The 25,008-nt window shown below is 39.6% G+C and overlaps 1 protein-coding gene across 3 annotated transcripts in view; it reads right to left on the bottom strand.

Moving 5' to 3' along the window:
• SLC35D2 (solute carrier family 35 member D2) overlaps nucleotides 1-25,008 on the bottom strand; it is a 649,758-nt gene that overhangs the window by 87,118 nt on the left and 537,632 nt on the right. For all 3 annotated transcript variants that reach the window (XM_044059523.1, XM_044059521.1, XR_006363184.1), the window contains 2 exons: nucleotides 11,570-11,637; nucleotides 11,371-11,449 (listed from right to left, as the gene is read on the bottom strand). In XM_044059523.1, the coding sequence (XP_043915458.1) occupies nucleotides 11,371-11,449; nucleotides 11,570-11,637 (147 nt within the window). The remainder of the gene's footprint in view (nucleotides 1-11,370; nucleotides 11,450-11,569; nucleotides 11,638-25,008) is intronic.

The following is a 25,008-nucleotide window of genomic DNA, read 5'->3' as shown; positions in this document are numbered from 1 at the left end:
CATAGGATATCAGTTGATATACCTACTGTTGTATTGTTATAGAACAGGCAACAGCTTGTGCTATCTTCAGTAAATCTGTACCACTCTTCAAACTAGTGGAATGATGCAGAATGCTCACCTAGGAGCACACTGACGTCAAAATGAAAAAAAAAAGAACCAAGTACTTGCACAAGAAAAGGAGAAATGAAACGATGCTTGAAAATTAACACTATCATTGTAAGTCTGAGCGCCATACCAAATAAGGGAATGGGGAAGTGTACGTGTCATCTGCTGTAAAAGTCTCTTCTCTTAGTGAACTATATAACAGTGGAGCCTTACACAAACCCACTGTCTTGTTCTAAAAAAAGTTTCTGTAGAAATAACTAACAGATTCCCTTTGAAATATATATTTTTTCAAATTCAAGTAAATTTTACATTCCCATATGTTCACAGTTATGACATTCACAGGTTCCTACTAGGCTGCTGACCTGTGAGGATCTTTAGACACCTAGCCATACAGTCCCATGAAGTTTTTAGCCTTTATGTTTTACATATGAATAATCCAGAAATAAGCAAAACATTTACATGTTGCCCCTATCCATGAGAGATGAGGGTACTAAACCAGGGTTAAATTTGAGGTTATTCATCCATTTGTCCAGATTATATTTGAATAGTGTAGAATTACAACTTTACCTAATGTGGACAGGAAGATGATTCGAAAGAAGAGATATTCTCTGTGATAATATATCTATCCCTCCACCATGTTGTGTTTATATTGTAAAAGTGACTGAGCTCTTGAGCGAATGTTTATGTCACCATTAGAAGTATGAATATGAAGTAGATCTGACAGGATAAGAGTCTGTTTTGGCTTTGTACGTGAGGCAGAGAATGTTCCTCAGTAGCCTGTAAGACGCCGAGAAGTGGGGACAAAGTTTTGAGAGTGTCTGCATGGTTCTAGGATTTAGACCCTTGATTTTCTTTGTAAGAAAGTGTTGTAGGTATTCAAGTTGTTTTAAATGTTTGGACACATACATACCAAATGGGGCATTACACTCAATGACTGGCCTGATAAGTGTAGAATTCAGTGGAGTGATCAAATCCCTGGACCTGTAGGCCATATCCTCAGTAATAAGTTATGCAATGAAAAATGACTTTCTTACAGCAGTAGACATGTAGTAACCGAAGGACAGTATGTTATCTACATATAGTTTCCCCAAGTCCCTAACTACTATATCAGTTATCACATGGGTGTGCTGTCAATATGATATTTACAACTGACTTCATGTATGACAAGTGGTACCACTGCACATGTCTTGGCATCCAGCTTTAGTCCATGGTTTTGACATCAGTGATTGATTTGGGAAAGATCCTACTGGAGAATTTTGGGGTCCTCTGGGGAGTTTAAGATGACACCAAGTTATAACCATCTGCAAACTTGGTCAGCTCATCTTGGAAAATATGAAAGTCTTATGCGGGAGTCAATAACAATACTAGTTTACGGTCAATAAAAAACTATATATAGTCCTGGGGGGGAAGATGGAAGGGAACCAAAAGTGCAGCAGGGGTTCTTGTACTTGAATATCTATTATTATGCTGAGTCTGCTCAGTATACTTATTATAAGAATTACAACTCTAGTAACATTCATAACAACTGGAGGACTTATAAAGCAGTTGGTATCTAAAAAGTAGCCATGTAGGGTGTGGTAACCCCATGCTCTGCAGAACAGTCCTAGCCTGGAAAAGGTGTAAATGGGAGCTCATATAGTTGATACATTCCTGAAAAAGGCAAATACAGTGTCTGTTGTCATAGTATAGTGTGTCTTGTTATGGTGGCCAGAATAAAATACAATACAATTTGTCAGCTATTTTGGGAGTGTCTGTTCATAAGGTCATAGGTTGTTACTAGGCTAATGACAACTAGGGCCCTTACAAGCCTAGCCACGCACCCCAAGCCATTTGGTTTCAAAGTGTCATATGGGGAATAATGTTATTAGGCAGGTAGTTAAGGATTTGTTGTGGGGAAGTGTTAGTTAGGATAATACTTTCCTTATTGACAGCCTCTGTCCACAAGGGACATGGGTGCCGGGGAGGGGGGGGATTTAGGATTTCACATCCAATTGTCAAGGTTTTGTATGAACAGGGTCAGGGATAAACTCTGTTTTACATGGATGGGGAGCCTCTTCCATTGTGTGTGGATCCTTTGGGACACATATCTGTCTCTCTAGCATGTTCTGTCTATGTTTGTTTGTGTCTTTCGGCTTATCCTGGTTAGGGGTTGCCACAGCGGAACTCCGGTCCGCTAATGATTGGTAGAAGATTTTTACGTGCCGAGTTACCAGCCCTGACGCACAACCTTCTACGAAGGTACGCCCCTTCACACCTGTCTCCCCACAGAAGACGCTTTAGCTGAGAATCGAACGGACAACGTCTTCACAAGCAAAATTCAAATCCCAGGATCTACTGTTTCTGGTGCTGTTTGTTTTGTGCATATGCAACAGATCCATCAGGGCTGGGTCTGCTGAAGCCCTGTAAGTCTGACAAAGATCCCCTTTCAGCAGTCTTCAGGAGAATGAATACAGAGACAGAGCACTTAGGCAATCTGTAGGACAAAGTATTCATGGCTTAAATTCTCCTGGTGAGAAACCTTCGTGGGCATTCCAACTGGTGCAAGTGTCTGATTAGGTATATGCCAAAAGGTAATTGGCTGCCTTGATTTGCTGGCACAGAGTAAATGAAAAGCTGTACTGTCTGAAATCTTTAGTTCTTTCACTTGCCTGTGCATACCTATTAAGTGCTGGTACTGTGCTCTCCTTTATATGAGATCTGGCTAAACAAAACTGAAAATTATACAGTTGGATTCAGTGTGTTAATTCTGATACCACTTTGGGCATGAATGAAGAGTTAGTCCTAAGAGCCACACTTTCCTTTTGAAAGACTGTATAAAGCCTGCAGCTTTTGCATTCTCCTTTCTAGGGGTAATGTCCACCGAGAACAAGGGCTTCCATTTTAATTTAGGTGTATTTGCAGGTTCAAAAGGTGGTGAAGTCAATTTCTCCTTTACAAAATTAACGCCTCAAAGATAATTCACTGGCCCACTTGGGCATTCTAAGTAATCTACTCCTTCCAAACGTGGTTTGACAGTAGGGAGAGAGCTCAGAGGAGGGGTTTCCATGGGCAGGCAAGTAACTATTTGACAGACATATAGACAAACAGACCTTAAATGAAGGGCAAATCAGGGCCTTACAAAACAGGTCTGACAAGTACAACCCTCTGAGACAGAAACTGCCTTTGTTAAGTATAACATAGTCAGTAAACCAGACAGAAGAAATCTACTCTATCTAGCCAGGTATGATGTCTTTGTGGTATGTTTCCTGGCCTTTTGGAGGATGAAAAAATGTAAAAGCATCTTCAAGTGGGCTCAGACTTGCATTCTCCAGACTGCTAATTTGAAGTTATATAGGTTTGGATACATGAGAAATCACATTATTATAAACAGCATGTGAAGGGTTGGAAAAATTAGGGATTCCTCTTTGCTTAACTGTACTAGCTGACAGAACTATGGCTATCTTGGCCAGAATGGGGTTCTCAGAATATATTTTTTATTTTGATTTAAGGAGAATTCCTTGGATTAGGCAGATGAGGAATAATACAGAAGTTTTCTGCTCCACTGTACTGAAATGGCATTCACTATCCAGACTTTTCTGTATAGTTATCTAAAACGAAATTTCCTGAGCTGGTGATTCAGATGGGAAGAAAACAGATCTAATTATGGAGTCCTGATCCACCATTTTAGTGTTAGGTGTGGAACATTTGGCTATCCAACTTCCATTCACGGGGGCTAAGGTGAACCTACACAAATGATCTGCCAAGGAGTTGTGGGCCAAAGGGCTAAGTTTGAAGATAAAACCTTTTTTGATTAGTCAGATCCCAGATTACCATGGCTAACCTGCAAAACTGATAGAAGAGAGTTCCCTCACGTTTGCTAATGTACTACATTATGGTGGTATTGTCTGTAACCACAGTTGAGGACTCCCAACATCCAGTTTAGCTTAAGCTTCAATACTTGGAGGGTACAGATCAGGGCTACCATCTCTCTGACTTTGACATGCTTGGATCTAACATTTTTCCTCTCTCTTTTCTATGTTGATATGGGGTATTCATGAGCTTTCCAGCAAAGTTAAGTGCACCCATAGCCCGTATATGGAACCACTGGGGGGGTCACAAATGGAAATCTCTGGATTGACTTCTACCTGAATTAATCTGAACTCCCTGTGGATCACAGGTGTTACTAGGAAGTCCCCTTCAGTGAGTGTTGGTGCTGTTTCAGTAAGTTCCTCAGATACTGCTGATTTCTCCCCGTATACAGTGTGGATAATGGAACCCCGAGGATGGAGGCTGATGTGTCTCAGTTTCCTGAGGAGGGATCTTGTTTCCCCATGAGTTTGTTATTGCCACCTGCATAAAGTGCAGCAGGGAGATATCTTCATGGAAGAGAGACAGTCTTTTTAACTTGTCCAGCACTGCAACCCTCAAAAGGCCTTTATGCAAGATTGGGCAAGTCTGGAGTTTTGATACTTCAGTGAAATTCCTGCCATGGTCAGGCATGTGATAATGTAATCCAGTGCTGTAAACAGCCTTTACTAGGAATGACCTGGATGATACAGTGATCCTGGTACAAGTAAATAAGAATACCCTTCAATAGATTGCAGAAAGACACTAGAGCTAAGCAATTGATGAATACCCTTACGAGCAACAGTAGATAGCCCAAATGGCATGGAGTTTAAATGGAAATGCTTTTCCCTGTTATGAACCTAAGGAATCTCCCGTGTTGCCTGTAAATATGCATGTATAGCTAGGTGCCCATCATGCCTAACAGACCAAGAGAGCATCCTGCAGTGTCACAAAGTTAAAATACTACAGGGAACTTTTTTTTTTTCTAATAGGCTCATAGGAGATTACTAGGCTAACGGCTTAAGGGCCTTTATAAGCCTAGCCAATATAACCCAATTTTACCCAATATATGGCCCCTAGGGGCAAGAGGATGGCATGGATTTGTGCCTGTGTTAAGTACCTCACAGATTGCCCCAGTTCATAAGTGTCATAGGCATTACCCCAGGTGTGAATTTGCGATTCCCCACCCATTGATCCAAACTGTATTTGAAAAGGGCCAGGGAAGGGCTCTGTCTGTGTGAATAGGTAGTCTGTTCCAAAGAAGGAGCAATCTCTGAGACACGTATCTGTCTTTCCAGCATGTTTTGTTTGAGTCACTGACTAAATTTAAATCCCTAGATCAGGTGACCCTCGCGCTGTTTGACTTGCGGATGTGTAGTGGCTCCATCAGGACTGGATTTGTGAGTGTCTTGTAGGTCAGGCACAGGAAACTCCTTAACAGTCAGTAGGAAACAGAGTAAAGAGATAGGGCTTTTAGTCTAGTTACACAGTTCACGTTATTTACACTCTGTATTTTCTTTGTGAGGAACCTCTGAGGTAACTCCAGCTGCTGTAAGTACCTAGTCAAGTACATGCCAAATGGCACAATGTACTCGATTATTGGTCTAATGAGGGCTGAGTACAGCTACACTATAATTTCCTTGGATCTGGATGCCACACCTTTACTTATAAGCTGTTCCACATAAAAGGATTTCCTCACCACTGTGGACATATGGTAGTCAAAGTTCAGGCTATTACCTGTGTACCTAGATCTCTCACCTCCAAGTCCACTCTCAGGGATGTGCTACTGATATTGTAATTTGCAGGGGTATGTGATTTCCCAAAAGGTATGATAATGCATTTTTTGCTTTTAGTTTTAGGCAGTCATCTGTCTGATCTAGACCCTCTTGAAAGATATCTACATTGCTGGGGGATTCAGTGATTACCTCCAGCTTGCAGCTGTCAGCAGACTTTGTCATCCAGAGGCCTTCCACACTTGCTTTGACTTCAGAGAAGTATATTCCAAACAGGAGCGGTCCCAGTACTGAGCCCTGTGGAACTCCACTAGTAATTGGCCTCTTGTTGGATCTGGATTCACCCACTTTAACCACGTACCTTGTCTGTGAGCCAACTAGCTATCCATCTGGTGACATATGGATTTATGCTCAGTTTTATGAGTTTATTTATAATACCCGAGTGGGGAATTGTGTCAAATGCCTTGGCCAGGTCGAGGTAGGTGGTGTGAAATGTTTCATCCCCATCCATTGCCTTAGTGACTTTCTCAAAGAAATTTACCAGATTCAGTAGGCATTACCTGTCCTTGACAAAGCCAAACTAGGTTAAGTCCAGTGTTTGTAGGTCTCCTATGTCATTATTTATCAGGGTCCACAATTATTCTTTCCATGGCCTTCCATATAAGACTAGTCAAGCTTATGGGTCTGTAATTTCCTGGTTCAGTATATGGTCCCCCTTTATGCAGAGGGATGTTGCTATCCTCTACTCTATTGAGACAAAGCTAGTCTGGAGGCTGTGGTTAAATAGATATCTTAATTAGGCCTGATACGTCCTGATTTGAGCTGTTTAAGAGGCAACCTCTTATACTGTCAGTCCCCACTGAAGTCATATTTTTATCTTTAGAAAGTACATTAGCAACCTGTTCTTTGGTGATAATTAAATATTAGGTCCAATGAAAACAAAAATAACTTTAAAAAACTCCTCCGAACCCATTTGAATAAGTCCTGGCTATGCAGTTGTTCTGACCCTGGATAGCTTCCCATGTTAATCTTCTGTACAAGCCTATAATTAGGACCTCTCTAGATGCTATTCTCAGATATCCTATAGTGTATTAACCATTGTATGAATATATCTACATAACTGATTGTAATGTCACCCAGCTGTATTGTATATTTTATCACATAATATTATTTTACATTTTATAATTATTATATGCTTATATTACAGTAGTACATCAGTACATTGTAACAGCTCCTAACTGTCTTCTGTAGTGTACGTTAACAGCTTGTGTATTATATATTGCATAATGTATTATCTTTGTGTAGCAATATCTGTGGAGCTTTTCTCCACGGGCCTCTGCTGAAAATGGGATACACGCCCAATTGGACTCTCCCTGTAAACAAATGTAAAACAAATAAATAAATTGGCAGTGGCATGGTGGAGAGTATTTTTGGGGGGAGAACTGGGGGTGATGGGGAGGTGAAATTGGAGCTGCATATGTCAGCTAACAGATTTCCTGTGTCTTCTTTACATTGACCAACTTGTTGAATTTGGACAGATTCAGTATGAGCCTCCAACAGTCATCTTTCCAGGGTACCAGGAAGAGTCTTGAATAGACTCCTGTCACCTGTTCTCCTACTGGAACCACCAATACAATTACTGAATGAAGAATTCCTTGAAAACAGCCATTCTCTCTCAAAGAAAGTAGGAAAGACAGGTAGGAAGGGGAGTGAGGGAGAGAAGATGGAGATACAGTCAAAAATGGATGAATAGTCCAGGCTGTGAGGGGGACAGACTGCCCTGCTTCTTGTCCTGGCTCACATCTCCTTTTCTCTAAGCTATTTCTGCTTAAATTGCTCCACATATTTAAACTATGGCTATAAAATTGCTCTGTACAAATAAATACCAGCTAGAAATCCTCTCTACAATCCTATTTCTGCTCAAATTGCTTGACCTGATAGTGCTTCCAGTAAAGAGCTACTGCTTTGTAGGAGAATTCTTAGTGTGTTCAGGAATGGGAGGATAGCATGAGTGTCTGACAACCCCCCAACCTGTCTAAGCCTGAATGAAAAAATACTAGAAGGTACACATCAAATTCTACAAATACCAGAATGCAGAAATCCTGATGAAAAATATGTAAAAGTAATCTGTTTGCATAGTGTTAGGGTTAGGGAGTTAGGGATAGGATTACTGTTACTGTTAGAGTTGGAGTTAGGATTAAGGTTGCAGTTAGGGTTAGCACATATAAGTAAGAGAACGTTTGTAAGGGAAGTTGCCAGCTAGTAGCCCTACCCCCTTCCCACCAACCTCATTGTGTGGGAGGAGTTAGTTTCCCTGTTCTCTACCACTGAAATCACACCTCCAGTGCACTCCTTGAGTACTCTCAGCTGCCCCCCCCCACACACACACAAACACACAGGAGAGACAAATGAGTCATGGTCTTTCAGTCTTCTCCATCCTTTCCTATCTCCTCCAGTGGTGGGGCTGTTAATCAAACTCGGGTCATCTGGTTTGCACTCAGAGTTCCATACCCTGCTGATTGATTTGACAGATGCAAGGCATTCACTTATCCTAGGTGTGCTGTCCACTGGAGGACAGGTGTGAACCAGAACACACAGTGTTTGAGGGAAAAGGCGAGAAACATGGGTGCCAGGAACTGTTATAAAATGGACTTATCACCTGGATGGTGCGACATGATGGTGGCCATCCAGCTCTTTAGTCTTTTAGTCTTTTGATAAGCCTAAAATAAAGGCCTGGAACTCAGTGAGGGACTTTCCTGTCAATCCTCACGCTGGGCACTTTTAGCTGTCTCCAGTCATTTGGTAGTGAGATAAAGAAGAAGCTTTCCCCCTCCTATGTCTACAGGCAGGTATGCAGAATCAGTGGCACTTACAGCAGTGCTTCACATCCTGCTTCTCTCCCAAGGAGAATACACAGTTCCAGCACTGGTCCTGGATTGTTATTGAACAGCCAAATAGGAACATAAGATTATAGGAGTAATGCTAAGCAAGAGATCACAGAGACCATAAGATTCCTAGCGTTACACACTTTTGTCATACTTAAAAGTTCTTCCCATCCTTGTCAAGCACTTAATACTGCTTCCTTCCCAAATCAAGCAGGGCCTTACATGATAAGCCTGTTGTAAATTTGTGTGTCCACATCCATCCATCAATACTAGCCTTAAAGGTAGCCAAAGTAGTACTTTGTTTGACCTGTAGTGGCAACATATTCCATAGGCTGGGAAAATGCTCTATTAACAACCTTCCCTCTAGTGAGTCTTGTTTATCTTTTGGCACTGGTTTTGCAATGAAATAGGAGGTCAAATAGGATTTGGTCTTTCATGGCTCAAAAACCTACACACAGGTCAGCTCGGTAGGGTACTGAATATAAGGAAAATTGTGCTAATCTTTTGGAATAGATGAAGGATTTAAGACCTTTAACTTTTCTGAGTTAGAAATCTTTGGGGCGTTTCCAGTTGACTGATATGCTTAGATTTGCACATAACAAAGAGGGCATTACATTCAGTGATGGGTCAGACAAGAAAGAATACAAGGGTAGGATAAATGCTTCAGCTCTTGAAGATATTCTCTTGGTAATTAACTGAGTCAGATAGAAGGACTTATTGACTATGGTGGAAACATGATGATCAAATGGGGAAGAGAACTGTCTCCATTGGTACTCAGGTCTCTTATGATTGTCCCTGTCTGAATAGCAGTACTATTTGTACTCTATGAGACTGGAACAGTGACTTTGTCAAACTCAACTACACTGCACTTTTTTCCCTATTTAATTTGACAGCATTTTCAGTACGACAGGTATATGCATATTCCAACAATTGTTGGTGCTGTTTAACACCACTGGATGAGTCGATAACAGTAACCAGCTTGCAGTTGATAACAGTAACCAACTTGTAGTTGATTTATTTATTTATTGGCATTTGTTTACCAGGAAAGTCCAGTGGACCAGACAAAGCTCATTTTCAGTGAAGGCCCGGGGAGAAAAGCTCCACAAGAAACACAAATAGAACATATAGCACATCACAAGGCACAAATTTTGAGGATATACAGCAAGAGGGAGGAAAACATGTTTAAAACAGTAGTACATTTAGAATCTATACACACACTTGATACAGACAAACTAATTACAATGTAGTACAACTATAGCTAACATAGCAGTACGGGTGAATATAAAATGCTCAGCACTCTGATAATGATTGAGATTTACAGCTAGGAAAGACATTAAGAGACTACAGCAGAATACAGACTTTATAGTATATAAGAGGAAATGAATGGAAGACTATGATAAGGAACATGTGAGAAGTTGTGAGTGATAACAGTACAGGTAAGAAGGGTAGGAGTAATAAAGTTGGAGGTCAGGAGAGAAGGTCATTAGTAGTAATAGAAAAACATGAGTACAAAGGGGAATGGTAGGATGGATAACAAAATAAATGACAAATAACAGATGGCTTAGCATGGATTCCTGTACCACCCAACTCATTACAATTTTACATTCAGAGAGTGTACCGGCAACTTTCATAACCTGGGACCTGTGGGATAGCCAATATGCAATCCAGTGAACAATGTAGTGCTTTGTATTAAGTTTGTCTAATTTTTCAGTAACTGAATAGTATCAAAAGCCTTGGCCAGGACAAAATATGCAGTGTGCACTGTGTAACCATTGTGCATGGCCTCTGTAACCTTTTCAAAGAAGCTTACTAGGGTTAGGAGGCAGGACCTGCCTTTCACAAAAGCAAACTGAGTGGGGTCTACTTCAGTTAAGTGCCTGTGTGCATAAATGAGTTCTGCTATGATAAGCTCCATGGTACTGTAAAATAAGGCTGATGAGGCTGACAGGACTTTAATTACCTGCATCTGTAGAGGGACCACTTTGTATCAGGGAGTCACTGTAGCTCCTCTCCAGGCATCAGGCACAAACCCTGTAGACAGGCTGAGGTTGGTTGAGGCTCAGATAGTGCATACTTAGCACTGATGTGAGAATGCAGCCTGGTATGTTATCTGATCCCATTGAAGTATTACTTTTAGCATTTGACAGGGATTCGAAGATTTGTTCGAAGGTGATTTCACTTCTATTAGCTTTAGTGCTTCAAGCATCCGATAAGGGAACATTTCTATGCTGGAGGTATTGTGTGAACAGCAGAAATGAACAGGTGCACTCAGGGGCCTATCACACTGTTCCAGTGCAGTGAGTGCTAATGTAGGACATGTCATCTCATGATCATGGGAGCTTCTTAGAAAAAATGAACAGGAGGAGAAAAGAAAACATAATGCAACTAGAGGCCAAAGTTAGAAGGGTCCCTCATATTAGAATTAAAAAAAAAAAATACTCTACCTCATGCAGTAGTTTATATATTAAATCTATATTGCAGTGTGACTTTCTGAATTCAGTGTTGAAGTCCACAAGGGAATTTCTAAGGTCATGTAGGGACCTTGGAAACTCACTTGTGGACTTGCCACACCAAGTTTGGAAAATCACACTGCACTACAGACTTAATAAAGGTATATAAACTAATGAGGGTCACTGGATGCTTTCTTAGGCAACTGGAATTAGCAGACTGGGAGATGAAGAGACAAGACTGGGTGAGTTTCCCAGTTCTAATGCTCTGGCAGCATCAGGTGAGCTGCACTTAGAAAAGGAAGAAGTTAGCTACAGATTTAAATGTCATCTTAAGTCTGCATGAAATGAAGCTAACTTTTTTGTGCATCTTACCTTCACAGCTCCGACTACTGTTGTTGTGAGTGCTGAGTTGTAGTAACTGCACAGAATTATAGAGTACATTAGAATAAACCTGTCAAAAAAGACAAAACATTACAGTCAGCTACTTAATATGAACAGCAGCTATTTTTTTAAACATTGACAAAACTAAAACTATTTTTGGAAAAGCATCAGCAGTGTAGTGCCTTCTTACCCCATTAGGCATGCCAGCAGAAACTGAATGATGAATATGAAATCAGTCCATTTGTCAAAAACCGCTGCCTGAAAAAGACAAATGATAACATTACATAAAAAAAAACACTTACACTACAGAACCTATTAAAAAGGACACACTTGTGATGCACTCCCTTAACAGTAAAGCCTGATATCAGCTATTTTGCATTACATTACGTTTTGCTTGATATTAGAATGAAATGTGTCTTAACATTTTACCTCTCCTCCAACCTTAACTTACCACTTACCCTTCTTCCACCTGTTTCATGTCCTCTTGAATTCCTCTGTGGATTCCCTTTTCACTATCCACCCAAGCAGTCCATTCCATGGACCCACAAAATTCTCTGTGAAAAAAAAAGGTTTTTTTTTGGAAATCCAGGAGGTTGTTAGTCCTTACAATCTGCTGCCTCTGCCCCTTCTTCCCAAATCTGCCCTTCCTGTTCAGAATGACCCCTTCACTTGTCCTTGACAGCATCTTGCGCACTAATAACATGTCCAGTCACTTCTGTTGTCAGTTGAGAGGAACACTAACTTGTCTAGCCTCTCACTCTACTTCTGATGGTCCAATTCAAGTATAAACAACACACTCCCAGATCATTTTCCTACTCTGTTTCCATCTGTTCCACATCTCCTAGATGGTACTTCAAGCCAGGGTTGTGGTGGCCCAAGTGCAGGACTTTGCACTTGTTTGGACTGAACCTCAGCTGGCACCTTCTACTTACTTATTCAACCTTTCCAGATTCCCAGTCTTCCATTTTTAACCTTTGTGTCATCAGCAAAGAGGCTGCTTCTGATATCTATTTCCCCAGAAAAGTCTGAGACAAACACTTTGAGGAGTACTGGACCCAGGACAGACAACTGTGATACCACTAGTAACTTCCCTAAATTCCTGACATTTCCCTTTGAGCACAACCTCGTGTTGTCCTATGAAACCATGCAACTATTCAGTGTCTCAGTCCTGGTACTACTCTCAACTACTCAAGTTTTCCTATCAGGCTCCTGTGTGGGAAAGAGTCAATGGTCTTGCTGAATTTCAAGTAGAGAATGTTAGCCAGTACCCTCCTATCAAATCCACCTGTAATGCAGCCATATACCGGATCAGGTTTGAATAAACATCTCCTTTTAGCTGTGAACCCGTGTTATTTTTTATTCTGGAGATTGCTGCCCTCTAGAAATGCTATCAGCCCTCCCTTCAGGATTCTTTCTTTTTGATGTTCTCTACCACTGTTGTTAAGACAATTGTTTCATAATCCCTTGGATTGTTTTCTGCCCCTTCATACAAGGGTACCACAGCTGCTGTTCTCCAGTCCTCTAAACTCCTCCTCTAACCAGTGATCTGCTTACCATCTCCAAGAGGAGATCTGGTGAGACGCTGGATAGATTTTAGAGGACTCTAGGAGGTAGCACATATGGTCCTTGTACTTTATTCCAAGACCCACTAGTTCCATCTGAACCTCCTCCATCTGTATTTTGAAGTCTGTCCAGTAATCTACCCCTTCTTTCCTGTCTCCCTCCTAGCATGATCTCATGCCTTTTCTTTTTGTCATGAAGACTGAAATAAAGTATTCATTCTGTAACTCTGTTTTTCCCAAGTCTTCTGTAATCTCCATCCCATCTTTTCTTTGCTTACCCAGCAGTTAATGTAGAGGAGTAAGGCTCTGATTTCTTAATGAGCATCTTCCTGTAGTCAAGATTACAGGGTTTGATTCTTTCCACCTTCATTTGCCTCCTCTGTGGCTATGTGCAAGTCATTTACCTAGACAATAGTCTTTGGTCACCCCTGAAAAAGGACATCAGTGTCTAATGGACGTACCTAGTTAACAGAGACATAAAAATAACATAAACAGAAATAGCATGGATAGTTCTGCAACTCCCTCCATTCCTCCCTTCCTTGTTTTACATACCTAAACAGATTTTACTTTCCTTCTTGAACCTTTCTGCTAACTTCTTTCAGTTTTAGCATTTGTTGCCATTACCATTTTTGTTACCTTTTTTCTAGCTTTCTTGTACCACTCCTCATTTACCTCCCCATCCCTTTCTTTCCATATCATATCAGTCCTAATTTTACCTGAATTGCTAGCCCATACATTCAGTGTATCAAACTGGCTTTCTTCTCTTTTTGCCTTTTCATCAGACATTTGTGCATAGCCTTATTCCCAAGTACTCCAACTCACACAGCCTATTTACTCCATGAATGTATAAAGTAGAAAGATAACAAGTAAAAAAATACAGAAATGTTCTGAGAATCACTACATCCGTCTTTTTTTTTTTTTTTTTAGTAATAATCAAAGATTGAGTGCTTTCATCCCTAAAACTAGGGACTTCATCAGAATACATGTTCCACAATGTAACACACTTTAAATATCCTCAAAACATGAATAATTCAAGTATTAACCAATCTTCAAACAAATCTTTAGGAAATGGTATCCCCAAGGTCCATAGGTCAGAAGAGTGTCCCCCTTTCAGGCCTATAGTGGCGGCAAGTGGGTCAAAGACCCATGCTTTAGTTATTGCGATGGATTCATGGGTTAAACTTTTGGTTGAGGATACCACACACTTAGAGATTCTTGGGAATTCCTTGGACAGTTGAAACAAAACATTTGTGACAATTCCCTGATCTTTTTAACTATAGGTTCATAGGTTGGTACTAGGCTATCAGCCCTAGGGCCTATACAAGCCTAGCCATAACGATTCCCTGGCTATTTCTTCCCACATTATTTACTTTCCTGGACCCCTGTCTAGCAGGGTGACTGATGTGATCCCTGGGGTGAATTTCCTTTCTCCCATCCAATCGTCAAGGTTCCTCTTGAAGAGGTCCAAAGAGGCACTCTGCTTGACATGTATGGGCAATCTATTCCAGAGTCTGGGGAGTCTCTGTGTCAGGAATCTATCCCTCCAGCATGTTTTGTTTATTGTGATGACAAGGTTTAGATCCCTGGAGCGTGTAGCTCTGAGATAGATAAAGATATTAAGAACTTACTTTCTGTCATTCCTATGGTAGAAGGACTTGAATTATTTGAGGAGACACTTTTTTCATGCTCAAATTTGTCACATGAAGATGTCACTCTAGCATGTGAACTTACAAGTATTATTTGAGGAGACACTTTTTTCAAGCCCCTGGGAGGGTATCCTCCTAAGTTCCTAAGCACCTTATAGCTGGCTATAACCGTCTATAGCTAATTCCCACACAGTCTCTCACACTCTGTAAATATTGTAAAAAGCTTTTGACTTTGACTTTAACTGTGTGAATTTGTTAAAATGTATCTGCACAATATTTTTCCACTATGGGCAATATTGCTCACACTTTGTATTATTTGATATGTATTTGTAGTTGTAACTTATTTTTATTGGACTGCTATCTTTACTGTAATCTGTTTCATGGAGCTTTTCTCCCTGGGCCTCCAATGAAAACAGGCTCTCTGGGTCCAGTGGACTTCCCCGGTAATCAAACTGGAAATAAATAAATACATTTTAGATAATAATTTTTTAAAGGAGTTGATATGGGGGTAGCATGTGCCCCCATTTATGCTAATATTGTCCTGTCGGGATGGGAGAATAAACATGTGTTTTCTAGCCCCTGTTGGAACAATATTCAAATGTATACCAGATTTCTGGATGACATTTTTGTTTTATGGAAGGGAGCAATTGAGGATATACAGAATTTTGTACAGTATTTAGAAAATAGTACCAACTACCTAGAGTTTACATATAAGATTGATATATCTGGTATTAATTACCTGGACAGGTAACGAAGCGGCCAGCACCAAAGTGTAAAAAGCACAGCAAAATAAGTAAATAATTATTTATTTGATGGTCCCATACCGGTTTCGGCAAAAATGAAAATTTTCTCACTGAGGAAGGCAGTTTTACTGAAACCGGTATGGGACCATCAAATAAATAATTATTTACTTATTTTGCTGTGCTTTTTATACTTTGGTGCTGGCCTCTTTGTTACCTATTTCTAGTTTGGTTTGGCCCTGCACCTGCCGTACGTGCAGACAAATTTTACTTAACTATTAATTACCTGTATACCTTTATATGTCACCATAATGGTGGGTTCAAATCAAAGATATAGTGGAAGGACAAATTGTGTAACTCATATTTACATTTCAAAAGTAATCACCCTGATACTCAAAAGAGAAGTATTGTGAAAGGCCAAGCCATTTGTGTAGCCTGCATGACATCTCATAAGGAGGATGTGAAAAATTAGTTGGAAAAGGTAGGGGGCATGTTCTATGATAGGGGATACCGTAAGGCATGGGCTGATCCAATCCTCAATGAAGTTTACAGGAAGGAGAGAACATTTTATAAGCTGCTTTTAGGCAAGGGATTGATGAAGTTCAAATATCTGGTGCAATGTAGATAACAGAAGACCAGGAACCAAATGGAAAATGCACCAAACAAGCCTGTATACGAACTCCATTTATTGCAGTAAAAACACACTAAGATGAAGCGCTTTCGTCTTTCACATAGAAGACTTCATCGGAGTTTATATACAGGCTTGTTTGGTGCATTTTCCATTTGGTTCAAGGGATTGATTAAGACCAGTCATGATACGGTGGAGATCAAATATGATAGGACTTGTGTGATTTTACATAACCATCTAACAAACAAAATAAAGAGGGCCATTAGAAAGAATTGGAATATTTTTAGAATTAATGCAGATATTCATGAGAAAGTAGGCACTGAACCCACACTTTGTGAATAAAACAGGGGCAAATTTTAAGATAATCCTGGAGGTTAAGATAGGTATGCATAGGTTAGTAGAGGGAGGTACTAAACCATGTGGGGCGTGTAGAGAGTGTGGGTATATCAACAAACAGCCCAACATTATTTTGGAAAACAGGTTGAAAAGTAAGGTTATATTTAGGAGGGGAAGCTGTTTGATGAGTAAGGTGATATATTTAGCCCACTGTGCTACATGCAGCAGTTTCTACGTGGGGAATACAGAACGTGGACTCAAAAATAGGATTTACGAACATCTAAATGATATAAAAAAATAGGAAAGAAAATAATGCCTTATTCAAACATTCCCAACAATGTATGGGGTTCACAAAATTTGTTTTTGGATTATTAGAAATTATTCAATGTGATCCTAGAGAAGGTGACTGGAAGAATAATCTACACAGAAAAGAAACAGCGTGGTAATTTAGATTGGCAGCTACGTTTCCCCAGCACTAAATTACACTATTAGTATGCACCCATGTTACACGAACGAGGTCAGAAACTATGAACCAACCCTGTCTGTATTTCTCATAACTATGTGGCTTTATACAATATGATTAAATCTATTTAAATATAATATGGTTTTTAATGTTTAATACTATCATTATATCATGCGGGACTTGTTTTAAATTTTCTTGGTTTTAATTGACAGTGACATCATTTCCTAAAGATTTGTATGAAGATGATTGGTTAATACACTTGAATTATTCATGTTTTGAGGATATTTAAAGTGTGTTACATGTATTCTGATGAAGTCCCTAGTTTTAGGGACGAAAGTGCTCAAGTTTTGATTTTTTTTTTACTATTAAAGGCAGGTTTAGTGGTTCTCGGAACATTTATGTATTTTTCACTCCATGAATGTGCTTCCTTGACTACTCTCAGCAAAGTGTAGCCCACTCTTCTAAACTCCACCACAACTATTTTTGTACGTTTATGTTTGCACTTCCCCTAGTCTAAACCACACAGTGGCATGATCGCTGTTGTTTAACTGTGCTTTATCTTGGATGTCTATGAAAACCTTTTCATTAGTTAGGACCATATTTGGAATTCTATATTTTCTCATAGATAGGAAAATACGTAAGTTTAACAGGGACTGCACTGATTACCAAAGGGGTCGTCCTTTTGATACATCTAAAACTGTGAGATTTCATGATTTTGGTCAGAGGACACCAGGAAACAAACCTAAGAAAAGGCCAAGGTCCATCCTGAAATCCTCTGACAAGACTTTAGTTAGTACTTCAGGGGAAGACTCCTCATGCACAGATAATGACTGTAATAACTATCGAGAATCACCCAGAAGCAAAAAAACTAATGTCCAGTACCCTTTAGACATACAAACAAGCGACGAGGGGGTCGCAAGCACAAATATAGGAATAAGATCCAATTCCATGGAAGGACTGATACAATGTTGAATTGACAGAATTTGGGTTTCATAATGTTTTGAACCTTTCTAATGTACAACTGACAGATGTACAAACTACATTACTCAATAAAGGACTTTGTTTTATTCCCAGTTTTTTCATTGATGAACATAGCATTGCTAAGGATGTTTTGTCTTTTTGTCGTAACCTGAACTTGAAATTATTTTTTTCAGACAATACTTCTCAAAGATCACTTGATTTCAAGTTCTTGAAATCTGACTTTCAACCACCCATGAACAAACATGTCTCTATTTTCCAACAATCTGTACTTAGGGATTTACATTTTCATCATAAAGAATCATACATTCTGGGCCAGAACATGTCACCCAAGGGAAAGGTAGCCTTGGAGGAATTAAGGCATAATCGCGACATTGCCATTCTGCCTGCAGACCAGGGAGGTGCTGTGGTGGTAATGAATATTGGGGAATACCTCAATGAGGGGAAAAGACAGTTAGCAGATACTAGGTGTTATATGCAAATGTACATCGACCCGACTGGGGTTTTTAAAAAAGAAATAGACTCTTTTCTTAAACTAGCAGAAGATGAGGGTATTATAACAAAAAATACAGTTAAACATCTCACTGTAAAGGACCCACAGAAACAAATCTTGTATCTTCTGCCCAAAATACATAAGTCTATTTCAAAACCCCCAGGTAGACCCATTGTATCAGGGATAGGGTCCTTGACTGAACCATTATCAGCATTTCTAACACAGTATCTTAAACCCCTTCTAACATCGGTCAGGGCCCGACTACAGGACACCACGCATTTTTTACAAATTTTGCAGGATACACAGTTAGAACCAGACTGGTTAATGTGCACGTTGGACGTTAAATCTTTATACACGAGCATTCCACACTGGGCGGGATTACAATCCCTGCAATACTGGCTGGAGAGAACAAACCTGTATCCTCCGGGTTTCAATACCTTACTTGTCTGCATGGCAGAACATGTATTAAACAAAAATGTTTTTTACTTCCATGGAGAATGCTTTTGGCAGTTACAAGGGATAGCAATGGGAGCTTCCTTTGCACCCATTTATGCGGATTTGTTCCTGGCCTATTTTGAAGAATGTATGATATATGATACATCACATAACATTTACATGGTGGAAATCGATATCTGGCGACGATATTTGGATGATTGCTGGATGGTGTGGAAGACGGATGAAGTATATTTACAGGAATTTATGGAATACCTGAATGGTAACATTTAGGGTATTGAGTTTACGGTTACAAGTAACATTAGTACTATCGACTTTTTGGATGTTACTGTTTACCGTAACAAAGATGACACTCTAAGTACTAAAACATTCAGAAAATACCCACAATACAATACTTTGTTACATGCCTCCAGTATGCACCCGAACCACACCATCTGCAACATCCCTAAGTCTCAGTTTATGCGTATTAGACGCATTTGTTCTTCTCAGGAGGAATTTGAACATGCCAGACAAGATTTATACCATAGATTTCAAGACAGAGGATATAGAGACATGGACATATATCAAGCTAGCTCATGGAGCAACACCATAGATAGAAGGACTTTGCTACAATACAAAAAATCAGGGCATGCTCATCAAGAATCTATCTTGAGATTTGTTACTACACATGGCAGGAACAAACAAATTGTTAGGGATATATTGAATTCAAAGTGGAACATTCTTTTGGCTAATGACAGTTTAAGGACACTATTAGGCCCTCAATGTCAGATGTCATACAGACGAGGCAAGAATTTGGGAGGGCTATTTTCACATTACAAACATAGAGAAGGGGGAGGAGCGGTATATCACCAGACCACTATCAGTGGAGACAAACTAATTGGTACTTTTCCATGTGGCCATTGCTGCTCTTGCCTACAAGTCAGTACACTTAAAGAATTTACCAGTGCCAACACCAATCGTGTATTTAAAACAAGGGTGTTTGGAAATTGCATCAGTACATGGATTATTTACTTAGCCACCTGCCAATGTAAAGCCTTCTACGTTGGTCAAACTTCTAGATCTCTCAGAATAAGGATGACAGAACATCGTAGTGACATTAGGAACAAAAAAGAAACAAATGCTTTGTACAGACATACGATACAACATCCCAATGCTCAGTTTATGTTCATGATCATTGACAAAATTCAGGGAGATAGGAACAACCAACAAGGTTGGCACACCATTTTAAACCATAAGGAACAATATTGGATCACCAACCTTGGATGTTTATTTCCTCCAGGTCTGAATGACCATCTGTGAGTTTCATATAATAATGGGTGGTTTAATAATTATGGTAACAACATCATATATTCATACAGATCAAGAATTAGTGCACATAATATAATGGTGGTTAGGTGTACCACAATTAACATTATATTTGACCAAGTATGGTATGCATTTTTTAGGATATACACATATATATATATATATATATATATATACACTGATTTGTATTTGTATCTGTCATGATGGTTTGACACATTGGGCAATGTATGATTACAATGACGATTTAGTACCATTTATAAAGAGATTATTTGAAATCATTATAATCAATATTAATAGCTGACAATGACGCTATATTTTTCTACCTTATTTATTAATATGGTATAGGATCATTATTTTTCATTTTGCTTTTATTAACATGTGGTTATCATACAAAAATATATATACCAGTGGTATTCAGATTTACAATTTTCTATTCTTGAATACCAAGGTATGCTCATTTATATATACATAGAGTATGTTACTGGCTTATCACTATGGAATCTATATGCACATATGATTTTTTTCAAAACTTTGGTTTTTATCTTTGAAAATATTTATATTTCTGGCACTAAATGTCACTGGCCGTATGCTTTGCAATTAAGATGGTATATGTATTTTGATACTCCATCCACTAGGTGGTGCTGTACCACTGCTTCCAGGTAATTAGAGATCAGTACAAATGCAGGCTGTTTTATTTTACATTAAAAATTTTTTTGTATCCATTGATAAAGGCTGAATAGCCGAAACCGGTCTGGATTTGGAGAAATAATAAATTAAATCTTCATTACTATGTGTTCACTATCGTTCTTGCTGGTCGTTGGTGGTTTTACATTGTTGGTTTGACCCTGCACACCATCCTTGCGGAGCGCTTTGTTTGCTGTTAGTGGTTCTTGGAACATTTATGTATTTTTCACTCCATGAATGTGCTTCCTTGACTACTCTCAGCAAAGTGTAGCCCACTCTTCTAAAATCCAACACAACTATTTTTGTACGTTTATGTTTGCACTTCCCCTGGTCTAAACCACACAGCGGCATGATTGCTGTTGTTTAACTGTGCTTTATCTTGGATGTCTATGAAAACCTTTTCATTAGTTAGGACCATATTTAGAATTCTATATTTTCTCATAAAGTCCTGCACCTGTTGTCTGAATCCCTGACCATTGAACACAGTCTCCCAGTCTGTTTCTGGCAGATTCAGATCCACCATGAATAAACACCTCTTCCTCCTCCCACCACTCTTTTAGTTTCACCTCCAGTCTACCATTCTCCTGTCTTGTTGTGTCTGCTGGATGATACACCATATCAATCACCCAACTTTCTCCACTGTCCTCTACCGTAACTGTCAGGACACTTAAACTAGCTTTTAACCCTGAGTGTACCCTTGCCCCATTCCTGGTCTGGCATTCTTTTTCCTCTCTGACCACACATCTGAAGTTCTCCTTTATGCAATTTGCCACTCCACCACATCTCCCATGTCTCTGCCACTCATGATCAACCTTCGCACAGGCACTTCCATATCACATTCCCTGTTGTTACTGGTCCATGTTTCTGCAATATCAGAAATTTCCACCCTTCTCTCCTGCACCACTGCTTGCATCTCACCCCATTTTTGTAACCAGACTCCTAGCACTGCAGAGTAAGACTACCCAGTCGTAGTCAGAGTATTCCTTGCTTGTTCCTCTGTTATGTTATCTCTTTTTACCTACCGTCTACTGTCTTACCACTTATCCTCACTTCTGATTCTGTCATTCCTTTATCCATCTTTGTATAAAGGTTTGATCATTGTGTTGTATCTTTCCAGTCCAGCGTTAAGCATTGCTATCTGTTCTGGACTAAGGAGGAGCTGTCCATTGCACAGAGCTGGTCTATCTGTCAGATTTCTTCAAATCTTCCCATTAGTCTTAAGACTTTCTCACTTGTCCACTAATGAAGCCCTGTAACCACACTCTACTCTATGTGCTGGCTACTGGTACTAGTAGCACTAACAAGAACGTTATCTCCATCTGCCCCCTCCCATTCTCTCTGCCAACTTCCTGGCTCTACTTGCTGTCAACTCAGTTGCCCCCTTTCACAGATCACTGGTCCCTATATGCATGACATGTGTCAAGCCCTCTTCCATCTTAATCTATGGCCTGAGACTATTTTCATGGAGATCGGGTCTCTTATTTCTTGCTTACTGCACTCTGCTGTCTTTGGAAGAAAGTAACTGGAACTAGGTCAGAGACTTCAAAGATGAGGTGGAGCAGGACTTCAGCAGTGTAAGGACTGCAGTGCATATCCAGTCAGTGAGAAGATATGAAAAGAAAGCTAATAAAATTCCAACCTGTGAGTTTTCTATGCTTAAACATGTGCCGTTTAGGCAACAAGCACTTAATGTAAACAAAAACAACAAATGTCTCAGGAGGTCACACTCCCAAAACAGCTACACTCCTGAGGTCACAAACACTAGCAAGAACATTTCTTGAAGGGGGCAAGTCCTCATGTGTCCCCAAATGTAGGGGCAAGCCTCCACCCCCTGGTTTATAACAATACCTACTCCAAGGCTGCACAAATTTGGAGAAGAGGGAAAGTGTGAAAAGCAAATGTAAAACTGACCTTCTCCCTCTTCTCTAAGCCCATAATGTAGTCAATGCATGACCCAGGCAGCTCTGATATGGTGAAACATCAACAACAGGAGACATGCAAGCCTTCCTGTTCCTAAACTTGCTGTTCTGCCTGTGACAATGTGTAGGTTAACATTAACTAGTCTAAGAGGAGGGCTTTCCAACATGATCCTGCACTGCTCACAAGTATAAGCAGATAAGACAGAGAGGAACTTCTAAAGTTAAAGTCATATAAGTGACAGGCAACTAAATACACTGAGTGGAACAGCGAGAGCCATAACTTGACTGGGGTGAAGGAAGTGGCTGACCCTAACATAAGGTGCCAATGGTACAGGAGTGCAGTACCTGCATTGATTTATAAAGCCATGAGCCTACTCTGGTTTCATAAATGAATGCCAATGCTACACTTGAGGTCACAGTTAAAGTGGTTAGTTGTATGTATGTATGTGAGGTGAGTGTGTAGCAACTGTAGCAAGCTGCTTGCAGCTACGTTTTTACAGTTCTAGCAATCATCTTGCTACAGTTAATTTATCAAAGAAGCAGAGACAGTTTTTTTTGTTCCTCAAATTTTAGTTGGGGGCCAGTTTTGAGATTTGCACAGATGGCCAATGAACTAGCTGTGGCTTTTACAAAAATACAACAGTGACATGCTGGATGGGGGTGGTGAAAATCAAAAGCAGTCACAAAATAGCCTTACCTGGTCAAACACATCAACTAAACCTGGTCCTGTTCTGTTTATCTTAAATAAAAATGGTACTTTTGAGCTCTTCTCACAATTCAGATACAGTTAATCCCCCTGGAGTCAAACAAATGCAACACAAGCATTTGCTTCATAGTACTAAAAAAAACCTTTTTTAGGTAACCATTTGAACTGTCAGGACCTGCTAAAGTGAGTCCTGAGACACTGATACTGAATGACCGAAAAAAAGGGATTTACATACTCCAACTCCAAGATAGCCATTTCTCTGAATATTTCCTTTTCTATGTGGCATGGAGATCTCAGACTTAGTACATATAAGTTTGGGAGTTACAGGGGGGTTTGCAATTAAGAAGTTTAATGGAGAAGAGTGATGTTGGAGATTTGCTCTTCTCCTGCCTTTTCAACCTTTTTTTTCCCATTGTGTTTGCACTCGGTATTTCAAGTGCTAACATTTCGAAAGGGAGCCACTTTTTAAGACCCTCCCCAATAAAAGTAAAATACAAGAAAACAATTTTAGTACACAACTATAAACCAAAGCAGTCACAAATAGTCATAGGAGCCTGTCAGTATATTCCTTACTGTTGGGTACTGGCTTGCCAATCAATTCCTAATTAGAATTTCAAAGCAATCCTGCTTCCAACTCTTGCAGAATATGCCTCAGACATTTTTTGTTTCAGAATGCTTAGACTGAAATTGCAGGACCATTCTAGACCACTTATATTTTGCTGTGTAGAACAAAATAACAACTCTTCTAATGCTAATAACCTAAAACCCTTTAAAACTTAAGTAATTAAGTAACAAGTATATGTTCTCAGTGATAAACACCAAACTGAAATGACAATGAATGTTAACATGCTTCTTGTTGTTGTTGTTGTTGTTGTTGTTGTGTCTTTCAGCTTTTCCCGGTTAGGGGTCGCCACAGCGGAACTCCAGTCCGCTAATGATTGGCAGTAGATTTTTACATGCAGAGTTGCCAGCTCTGATGCACAACCTTCAATGAAGGTACGCCCATTCACGCATGTCTCCACACAGAAGATGCTTTAGCTGAGAATCGAACAGGACAACGTCTTACTGTGAGTCGACAACGCTACCGCAGCACCAGCACCAGCACTGCAGTGCTAATGTTAACATGCTTGTATAACATTCTAACAAAAAAATGAAAAAAAGGATAAGGAAAATTATAGATGTGTATGTAACTGCACATAAAGATATCTAGATTTCATTATCATTATATATTTATATTTGTATATTATATGGAAGGTATCCATACAGCACTGTGTGTCAATATGATTCAGGGATCTACTGTAGTAAGTACTTACCTACCACACTGTACTGTGCTTTTCATACTGGATGCCTGACCATGTATCCTTTATTCTTGGGTAAAATGCCATACATTCACACCAAGCATCCAACCACTCAGACGATAAACCACATACAAAGGCATCTCTCTCTCTCTCTATAAATATATATATATATATATATATATATATATATATATACACACACACACACACACACACACACATATACAGTGGCACTAACATTCAAGTAGTGATTTTGAGTAGTTGGATGCTTGGTGTGAATGTATGTGCCACTGTATATGTGTGTGTGTATGTATATACATATATATATATATATATATATATATATATATATATATATATATATATATATACACACACAGAGAGAGAGAGAGATGCCTTTGTATGTGGTTTATGGTAT

The sequence above is a fragment of the Protopterus annectens genome, chromosome 17.part0, assembly GCF_019279795.1.
Source record: "Protopterus annectens isolate FY-2018-M chromosome 17.part0, PAN1.0, whole genome shotgun sequence".
Lineage (NCBI taxonomy): Eukaryota > Metazoa > Chordata > Ceratodontiformes > Protopteridae > Protopterus > Protopterus annectens.
Note: the sequence above shows the minus strand (reverse complement) of the source record. Positions and strands in the feature narration are given on the sequence as shown.